Below are 10,430 nucleotides of genomic sequence, written 5' to 3'. Positions count from 1 at the left end.
CCTCTCCACGCTGCGGCCGCCGCGGTTGTGTCCCTAGTGGAAAGTTGCACGAGCTCACGGGGGTCAGGCGACTAGGCGAGGAGAGAAGAGGAGAGGAGAGGAGAGGTTTGGATTGGGAAGGATCACAAGCTCACCACCCGTTTCTCTCTCCGGCATTGCGAGGGGAAGGCGGCGACGGGAGGCGCGCGCGGGTGTAGACGCGTAGTGATGGCGGCGATGGACCTGCGGGTGGCCGCCCCGGCCTCCGTGGCCGCGGCGGCGCGGTGCGGCACGAGCCTGGCGAGGCCGTGGCCTGCCCGGGCGGTGGGAGGAGGAGGAGGAGGAGGAGGACGGGGCCGGCGTCTCTCCGTGCGGACGTCCGTCGCGACCACCGAGGCCGCCGCCGCCGCCGTGGGCGCCGTCAGTGCACATGCTCTCTCTCTCTCTCTCTATATATATATATATGTCGCGCGCGCGCGGTGCTTGATTTGTTTTTCGTGGTGTTGCAGTCGGAGGACGCGGCGCTGGAGGCGCGGGACTCGAAGACGGTGGTGGCGGTCATCCTCGGCGGCGGCGCGGGGACGAGGCTGTTCCCGCTCACCAAGCGCAGGGCCAAGCCCGCGGTGAGTACAGCGTACAAACACCTTAGTCCCGTCGCGGTTTCTTCCGCCGCAAAAGATTCAGCAAATGCGAGTAAATTGTCTCATGGTTGTTAATTTTTGCCATTGCAGGTGCCCATTGGCGGAGCGTACAGGCTGATCGACGTGCCGATGAGCAACTGCATAAACAGCGGCATCAACAAGGTGTACATTCTCACCCAGTTCAACTCCGCGTCGCTCAACCGGCACCTTTCCCGGGCGTATAACTTCAGCAACGGCGTCGCGTTTGGAGATGGATTCGTCGAGGTGCTAAATCCAGACAGTATAATGTTCTTCTTTACGGGATTGTGCTACTGTTAATTTGGTGATCTGATGAAAAGGGATAACAAAAATGGAACTTGCTCTCTAACTCAGGTCCTAGCAGCAACTCAGACGCCTGGATCGGAGGGAAAGAGGTGGTTTCAGGGTACAGCTGATGCTGTTCGGCAATTTGACTGGCTTTTTGATGTACGTTTTTTTATCAGATATTTGAGATGTGCGATGCTTACTTTTATCATCGATATGGAGCACTATAGCCAATGCAGTGACTAGAAGTCATCTATGTTTAACTCTTTACTGCACCTTCTGACTTCTGTTGCATATTTGTGTGTTTAGAATCATTCGTATCTGTTTACAGTGGTTCAATTTGAGGAAAATCAAATGAACTTTTCAATTATCCCTTGTTATTTGATCGTACTATTCTACTGAAAAACCTCATCATGCTCCTTACATAATTTTAATGCATCGTGCTATCGTTTTGTAGGATGCCAAAGCTAAAGACATCGATGATGTGCTGATTCTTTCTGGTGATCATCTCTACCGCATGGACTACATGGACTTTGTTCAGGTTATTGTCTGTACATACATCATTTCTTGTAGTTGGCTGTTAAAGTAGTATATTTGAATTGATTTTGGGTATCCAATTTACAGAGTCATCGGCAAAGAGGTGCAGACATCAGCATCTGTTGCTTGCCTATTGATGATAGGTGATTCCTGTACCATTTCAGTAGCTTCATCCATGAACAATGAAGTGACCTCTCATACCAAGTTTTAGATAAATTGAATTGTTTTATTTGGTAAGAGAAATATTTGGATTTTGAAAATACACTACTCTCTTTCATTTGTTTATTTCGTCCTTGTCAGCCGGGCATCTGATTTTGGTCTAATGAAGATAGACGACACAGGAAGAGTTATCGCATTTAGTGAAAAACCAAAAGGAGATGATTTAAAGGCAATGGTAGGTCATATATGTTTATTCATACCACCCATCTGTCCTATGTACATATTGGAATCATATTCTAGATGGCCCAATGCACCAGTTAGTGCTGCACACAAAGAAAATAACTGATAATTTCATCAGACATTCTTTATTTTTCTTTGTGCAGCAAGTTGACACCACTGTTCTAGGCTTACCACAGGATGAAGCAAAAGAGAAGCCATACATAGCGTCAATGGGGGTTTATATATTTAAGAAAGAGATACTTCTAAATCTTTTGAGGTATGCCAATTCAACTCAATGGAGCTCACATAAAAATTCAGTAAAATGCTCCATTTAATCATCTGACTATAAAGTGTACTTTCATTCTAATGCCAAACCTCAATTTCAGTGATGTCAATAGTATAATAAACAAACCAGCTTTTTTGTTCTTCTGTTTATGTGGTATTGATTGCTATCAGGTCTTAATCTTTACCGCAATTGTTGTTAGGTCAGATGGCGTTTTCCCACAGCAAATGACTTTGGATCTGAAATCATTCCTGCTTCAGCAAAAGAAATCAATGTAAAGGTAAGGATTTAACATAATAAGTTCCATTTGGTAGTGTTCTCTAATATTGCACTATTGGCATCAGATTTACACAAATTTATTCAATAATAATACTGCATATGTATGATGTATTATTTATTTTCTTACAATCAACTTCAGTATCATGTCAGAAACTAGCCTTGAACATCTCAGGCACAGTTGTAACCTAGAACTCATTGCAGGCATATCTTTTCAATGATTACTGGGAAGACATAGGAACTATAAAATCATTCTTTGAAGCCAATCTTTCTCTTGCTGAACAGGTATGCTTTACTAATACAAAATTGCCATTTTATCCGTATTCCTGCAGTTTATATCCCTCTAATAAATATGTAACTGTACACACTGCAAATTGATACTTTATGTTCACCATCCTTCTAGCAACTCCTGACTTCCTTTTCCCCACCGTATTCATTTATGTTATTAACTTCTACGTATAGTATCATGATGATGATAGTACTACATAGGTACGAAATTTTCTTTTTAAAACAGATCAAATGAAAACTCTCTGTAGCTTTTGATCATTTTTGAATTCACTTATGCAGCCACCGAGATTCAGCTTTTATGATGCTAATAAACCAATGTACACATCACGGAGAAACTTACCGCCATCTATGATCAATAATAGTAAGGTATGTGATACCCTATCTGAACTAGCATGTATCCCTTTCTGTGATATTTTAGTTCCCAAATATTCCTTATGTCACTTTCGACGCATGTATCCAATTAGCAATTCATTTAATCCTGGTTATGTGCCTTTGCTCACTTAGGGAAGTTGCTTATTAATATTAAATTTAGAGGGTTCCTTTACCGTTCTTTTAAAATCAATTCGGTTGGCTTGCCATCTTCTAACACTGTTTAAACCATTGCAGATCACTGATTCAATCATTTCCCATGGATGTTTCTTGGATAGCTGCAGGATAGAGCACAGTGTTGTTGGAATCCGTTCTAGGATAGGTTCCAATGTGCACCTCAAGGTCAGATATTTTCATTTTCACTGCTAGAAGCATAAAACACCAACGGAATGGCCTTCCAAATTACATAAAATATTTCTGTTCCATTGTCCTGCAGGATACAGTAATGCTTGGTGCTGATTTCTATGAGACTGATCTGGAAAGAGGAGAACTGCTGGCTGAAGGAAAGGTTCCTATTGGAATCGGGGAGAATACAAAGATTCAGTATGCATGCAAATTTACTTCCTAGCTTGTTGGCCCAATAATATAATAATATAATACTCCCTCCATCCATAAAAGTTACACCTATTTTACTTTTGAGTTTTTCTAAATAAGTTGTTCCTATTTGTAGTATTTGTGCATTTAATACTTAAACGAATAGATAAATTAAATATTTTATTAGAACCCAAGGAGTCATCTAAATACTCATTGGTTACATGCTTGCATTTACTCCTTGATTTTGTAATATCCAAGGTGATTTAATTTCTCCTTGGTCTTGGTGTCAAAAGTAATATATGTAACTTTTGTGGATGGAGGGAGTACATCACTTTTACATGTTTGTCTTGGTTATCAATAGTTCAAAAAAATTTATTTTACTCATAGTGTGTCTCATTATTGTCCTCTGAAGGAACTGCATAATAGACAAGAATGCGAGGATAGGGAAGAATGTAACAATTTCCAACTCTGAGGTATGCATTATCTCTATTACCCCTTCTAACATGCTTCTATGTTTTTTTCCCTGAAACCCGTTTCTATTGTCGAAAATAGTTCTATAACTTGATCAACACTAATAAAAATCACAAAGTACCGAGAAACGCCCAGGGGTATTCCGGCTAGCTCCACAAGGTGGTGGGCTAGACGACCTAGGTTCGAAGCCTCACCCCTTCTAATTATTTGATATTGTGGTTGTCTGTTGGGTCTTAAATTTCAGGGTGTACAGGAAGCAGATAGGACCTCTGAAGGCTTCTACATCCGATCAGGCATCACCATCGTATTAAAGAACTCGATAATTGCAGATGGATTAGTCATCTGAGGTGGAATAAAGCCCTCCCTAATCCAACCAGAAAAAGCCAGCCATGACCATTTGCGGCAGGAATAGAATAAAATCATCAGAGCTCTTTGTTCTTAGTTGTGTACTTAGCATTCAAGAGCTTCTGCATGTCTGTACAAAATCATTGTCTCGTGAATCTACCGTGTGTGTTTTCACACTAAACACATGGTCATGAAGCTCGAAAAAAAAAACAAAATTTTATGATCTGGGGTATTGGTTGTTCCATGTAATCTGCAGGCGAAGAAAACCTTACCTATCTACAGATGTACTCTCTCCGTCAAAAAAAAAACTTAATCTAGATGGGAATTTGACACAACCTTGAACAACAAATTTGGATGTCTGATTTGTTCTCAGGTTTGATTTTTAGTTTTTTACGGAGGGAGACTTGAAGAAAAGGGTTGACATGAAATACGTTTTTCAGGTTTAGAGGCGTAAAAGCAAAATTCGTGACCGTCCACCCTCGTACACTGTCCGGACAGACGCGACGTACAACGGTGCGTATATATGCGTCACACGTGTGCGCCTCCCACCCATCCACCACACGTGCGCGCGAACGGAGCTCGTTTCTTCTCCCCCCCTACCTCTCTGCCCCCCGTTGGCTCGCGTCCGCGGCCCATCTCCACCGTCCGATCCCGAGCCGATGGCGGCGGAGCCCCCGGCGGACGGCCGCGATCCCCCGGCGGACGATGGCGCCGCCGGCGACGGCGCGGTGGAGTCCGCGGCGGCGGAGGCGCTCCTGAGCGCGGCGTCGGAGCAGCTGACGCTCGTGTACCAGGGGGAGGTCTACGTCTTCGACCCCGTCCCGCCCCAAAAGGTCGCGCCCTTTTGCACCCCTTCCAAAATTTTTTTCCATCGCGTCCGTTTGGTTCTTCCCTTTCGCCCTTTCGGTAGCTCCGGTGAGTGGGGTTGACTTTGCGCGCGGTGGCGCGGGAGATTGGCGAGGGTGGGCTGCGGGGGCCGAATTGGACTAGGGGATTCGCGTTTCGTTGGCGATGCTGCTTGGTTTTCGGAGAAGGCGGCGTCCTCGTGATGAATTTGGTGTGCCTTTTCTTCGATTTTGAATGTGTCGTTGCGGTAGAATGGAGCGATGGAAATTAGCATGCATGTTTCCTCCGATTGCACCAAGCGAGCAATCTTTTTGGGTGTAATTGGTTGGTTTGATGAATAGATTGGCCATTTTTGTTTGCTCTAGGTTGAGCAGAGGTCTGTTTGCGTCCTCGTTGAATTTCGCCAGAGAATGCGTACTCTGTGACTTTGTGCTACTGTGTTAACAGTAATTTGTCGATTGATCGTCTAGGAAATTGGGTATTGTTCTAATTAGGATTGACTTTTTTTAAATGTATACCAGTTGATTATATGCTGTTTCTTGCGGAATTTAGTTTCGTGTGCTTGTCTGCTTGATTTGCTATATCTCATCGATTTCTATTTGACTTTCTACAGAAAATGGAGGCTTTCTTAGATAGATTTGACCTTTTGCTGCCTTCTTTCATGTCTTTTTAGTGCCTATCTTTGGTGAATTTGAGAATAGGGTGCAAGTTTAAATGCTGCAACATCTGTTTTATTTAGTTGAATGCATTCCCAGCATGTTGAATGGAGATAAGAGTTTGACTGTCTAATGAAACAAATAGTACCATCACTAATCACTTGTTTTGTTTGTGTTTGTACCTTTTCCTTCTTATGCTAAATTGCTAAGGCATTGATTTATTTGCAAATGTGTAGTGCCACAGCCCACACCTAAGTAGTCAACATATTTTCTCAGCTTTGATAGGGGAAAAAGTGTACTTTAGGGCATGTTTTGGGATATAATTGTTACTATTTTGTTAAGAAAAAGTAGCCCCATTGGCATTGCTAGCAGTAGCAGGCATCTGTCTCAACACTAATGCTCGTACTCATATGTTGGTTTCATCCAGTTGTTCAAAGAAGGGGGTCCATCTTCTCTGTTTAACTTTATCTGCACTCATGTGTTTTCTATTTCTTCTATCACAAGTTTAGAGAAATGTACCTTTAATGAATCAAATGGCACTGGAAGAATATATTCTGTGCACATTGAAAATGTTTTTTTTTTCCCTTTAGTTAACAGTGTTTGGAACCAACGTAATGAATGCATATTCAACAGGCAACTGAAATAAATTGACACTAAAAGAGCTGAATAGTGTGCAAAGCATGTTAATTGTGGCCCTGGGTTAAGGTGGATTATCTTGTACAGTATATACTTCTTGTGATTAATTCAGGTGGTTCTGGAGATTTGAGGGAGAATGCTTGAGCTCTGACTTTTCTTCATTGGAAAGTTGGAGCCATCTAATTCTTAAGGAAATGCCATCTGGAGTAATCTGTGGTTCTGTCAACCTCATAGTTGTTATGTATTTTTTTTTTAGAAAATCATCTTTCATTTGATCCAATGCTTACAAGGTGGTTTTGCATACCTTATAATACAAATGGCTTCAGGAAAAGTGACACACGCTAGCATTTGCTTTGGTCTAGTTCATTTTCTCAAACATAGTTTTCCCTTTTTTTATTCAAGAGAGTATCTTTGACCTTGCAATCATGAGAAGCCTTCTGAAGTCATTTATAGTGAAAATCTTCATTGGCACATATGTATCCATGAAACAAAAAGGGAATATAACATATCTAGAAACACATCCCTGTTGGTATGAATTCCATCTATTATACTGAGATAATATACTGACTATGTTGGATGAAATATAAGCTGGTAAAATTGGCTTGAAAGAAACGTAAACCAAACGACACACACATATAAATTGCTGGCTGATTCTGGTAAATGATAATGAGAATAATGACATATTATGCTGTGCATATAGTTAACCTGAGATGGACACATTCCCCTGATGGCAAATAAGTGTGACTCGGTTAAAATGGAAAATTTTTCCAGCTGATGTATTCACCATGTGACCTTGGTCAAGGTGACACACCTTTTCTAATCTGTATTCCTTCTCTTTTTTCAGCTTTTCCTGTCCCATGAATCAATTGTGATGCAACCATAGTAAAGTTTCAAGGGTGATCATGTGCTTATGTTACTAGTGATGAGCTGCTGTTTATTGCTTTGGCTATTATATTGCTCATGGCCATTTGTAGTTGATATACATGACTGACTGTTATGTTAGTGTTATACAGGTTCAGGCTGTTCTATTGGTACTTGGAGGGTCTGACATGCCTCCTGGTTTAGTAAGCATGGCTGTACCTACCACATTCGATGAAAAGGTATCCATGTTCTGTAGAATCTCTACACAAAGGTTGTTTGACTATTTCTAGTTTCTCCTAAAGCTTTTACTGTGTCGTGTGTAGAGTACAACTGTGGCTGCCAGAAGAGTTGCTTCCTTAATGAGGTTTCGTGAGAAGAGGAAGGAAAGATGTTTTGATAAGAAAATAAGATACAGTGTTCGTAAGGAGGTTGCTCAAAAGTATGGACTTGACTCATGCCCATTCCCTTCTGCACTGTCTAAAATATACACGTTCTGAACATATTTCTACCATCATAATTGCAGGGTGAATGCATATGCACTTTTAAATGGCATTCCTGACTTGCTAATTTAGTGTGAAAATGCTTGTTATATCAAATTAACAATGTTGCGATCTTTCATTATTAATAAACCAGCATTTTACCTGATTCTTGTCACATCAACCTTTTCTTATAAGACAATAAACTAAGACAGATGGGGATATAGCTCTGTTGACTAGTATTTTTTTTAAATTTCCATGTAGCTTATCCGTTATGACGTCACTTGTTCTTGAATAGTTATAGAGGGAGTAATGATGGCTCAGAAATATTTTCAGTAGCAATGAATAACAGTATAAAACTATGGGTCATGGAACAATCATGTCTTACTGGTGCAATAAAAGTTTCTTACATTGTAATTTGCCTTTGCAATGTCACATTGCTAACTTTCATGGTTCTAATATGCAAAATGAATGTTTACAGCACTTTATTCCAATTGGTTATAAAAAACCTGCTCTTGATTTTTTGCCCCATTTAGTAAGATTGGGCTGCTCTGAATAAATAAATTGCTTTATCAGTACCATGTCATTCAGTCATTCTCTGTTTACCATTCTTGGTACAGGCAGTCAACATAAGATTGCTGTTGAGCTATTCTTCTGTAACCATTTATTTTGTTTCAGATGTTATAATATGCACGCATTATAATTGTCAGGATGAAACGACGTAAAGGCCAGTTTGCTGGAAGGGCAGACTTTGGTGATGGTTCATGTTCTTCTGCACCATGCGGCTCCACAGCCAATGGCGAGGATGATCATATCCGAGAATCGCAGTGAGTTAGTTGTCAACTGTGTGTATGTGCAAGTCGTGTTACATCAATTCCAGATACTTGAAGCGGCTGCCTGTATATATTGTGCACTGATGTTGGTTTGCCCTTCTAGTTGCCAAAATTGTGGCATCAGCTCAAGGCTTACTCCAGCAATGCGTCGTGGGCCAGCTGGTCCAAGGTCCCTCTGTAATGCCTGTGGCCTAATGTGGGCAAACAAGGTAATTTCCTCACTTTATGAACACTGCTGCCTGTTTTGTTCACTCCTTTTCTCTTGAATATGTTTCTTTGTTTACGAGTAGGCTAAATAACTATTGATGTTATGGTCCATACTAACACAATTGCTGTAACTAAATCACCCAAAAAAAACTCAGGGCACCCTAAGAAGTCCTTTGAATGCCCCCAAAATGACTGTGCAGCATCCTGCTGATCTGAGTAAAACGGTGCGTTATGCCTGTAATATAAACTTGGTTTACCTGAACATTACACTTTTGATTTATTTGTGCTTCTCATTGTACAGGGTGATACAGATGACAGCAAAGCAAATCTGTGTGCTGAGCATAATCAAACCACTATGAAAACTGACACTGAGATGTAAGCAGTCCATGTTTACTGCATCTTGATCAAATGCAATCATGCAAACTAACAAGTGCACTCTAAACACAAGCCTAAGCTTGGAACATACAGAATACTCATGGTCAGGTTTTAAGTGAAAATTTTCGGCAGGCTTTACAGCTTTACTGCTGAAAATGCTGCCTAAATAACTTCTTTGACTATAGATAAGTTTCTCAAAACACAACTACTTGACCATCTAATCTAGTTTCTTCGTCAGGGTGCCAGAGCAGGAGCAGAAGGCAGACGTGTTGCCACCAACCAAAGAAGAAGATAGCATGGCTACCTCGTGACAAAATGTTCAGACGCTTGTGTATAATTGATACGTAGGTTATTTTTCAGGAACTCCTGACTTTAGGATGGTACATAAGGCAACAGAACTAACAAAGATCAGCTCCGTTGCGAACGATGCAGACGCATCGGCGCGCCATATTTATCCCATCCATGTGTTGTTGTACACCCTACCCACTCATTCTGTACGATTTGAACACAGATCTGAGTAATACAATCCGTTTTGATCGGTTGTCAACTATAGTAATTTCTGACTTACAAACAAGTTTCATTCTGGCTACTTCGAAACTGTTGCCAAATTTCATTCTGCTCAATATTTATAGTGTGATCTAAGCAACGACAAATAACTGTTATCAAGGTATGATTTTTGTACTTGGTCAATTCTATTCCTAGCGGTCAAAAATATGAGAAATAAAAAGCGATGAAACCCCCCTAAAGATTTCAAGAATTAAAGTTCGAAAATTCTAAATGGACCAAGAAAACATGAATTCTACCGTGTGGCATTTCCAAGTTCCTTAGTGTGCGTGTGAGCCTTTAGCTCGAGTTTGTAATGCTCTTGTAACACCCTGAAAATTCACTGACAAAATCGAAACCCTAAAAATACGGACCTTCAAAAACTTTTTAAATAAATTGCATCATACCGGTTTTATTTGCCTATTTTATTTGGATTTGATTTCGGAGTTCATTGATCGTGAGTAAAGAATAATCAATTAGGAATAAACCCGAAAAATAAATTTGCAAAATAAATAATTGAAATATAATTTAAAATAAAGATTAGGCGAGGATAGGAATAAATAAAATACTATCGCGACCATATTGGTAATAAT

General features: G+C 40.7%; 2 protein-coding genes across 2 annotated transcripts; both read left to right on the top strand.

The window, feature by feature from the left end:
* LOC127767087 (glucose-1-phosphate adenylyltransferase large subunit 1, chloroplastic/amyloplastic) lies at positions 1-4,629 on the top strand. The gene is made up of 15 exons (XM_052292310.1): positions 1-399; positions 489-602; positions 711-884; positions 993-1,085; positions 1,381-1,464; positions 1,548-1,603; positions 1,761-1,854; positions 2,003-2,115; positions 2,329-2,401; positions 2,602-2,682; positions 2,965-3,051; positions 3,292-3,396; positions 3,491-3,597; positions 4,001-4,061; positions 4,304-4,629. Exons 1-15 carry the CDS (start codon positions 208-210, stop codon positions 4,403-4,405), a joined length of 1,536 nt encoding a protein of 511 aa, XP_052148270.1. The 5' UTR covers positions 1-207; the 3' UTR covers positions 4,406-4,629.
* Positions 4,630-4,956: 327 nt separating this feature from the next.
* On the top strand, positions 4,957-9,839 carry LOC127767088 (GATA transcription factor 19). Its single transcript, XM_052292311.1, has 8 exons — positions 4,957-5,237; positions 7,556-7,642; positions 7,727-7,842; positions 8,590-8,706; positions 8,816-8,921; positions 9,075-9,143; positions 9,221-9,294; positions 9,533-9,839. The coding sequence occupies exons 1-8, from the start codon at positions 5,064-5,066 to the stop codon at positions 9,603-9,605; spliced, it is 816 nt and encodes a 271-aa protein (XP_052148271.1). The 5' UTR covers positions 4,957-5,063; the 3' UTR covers positions 9,606-9,839.
* Positions 9,840-10,430: the final 591 nt, after the last annotated feature.

This window comes from Oryza glaberrima, chromosome 3 (assembly GCF_000147395.1).
Source record: "Oryza glaberrima chromosome 3, OglaRS2, whole genome shotgun sequence".
Taxonomy (NCBI): domain Eukaryota; kingdom Viridiplantae; phylum Streptophyta; class Magnoliopsida; order Poales; family Poaceae; genus Oryza; species Oryza glaberrima.
Note: the sequence above shows the minus strand (reverse complement) of the source record. Positions and strands in the feature narration are given on the sequence as shown.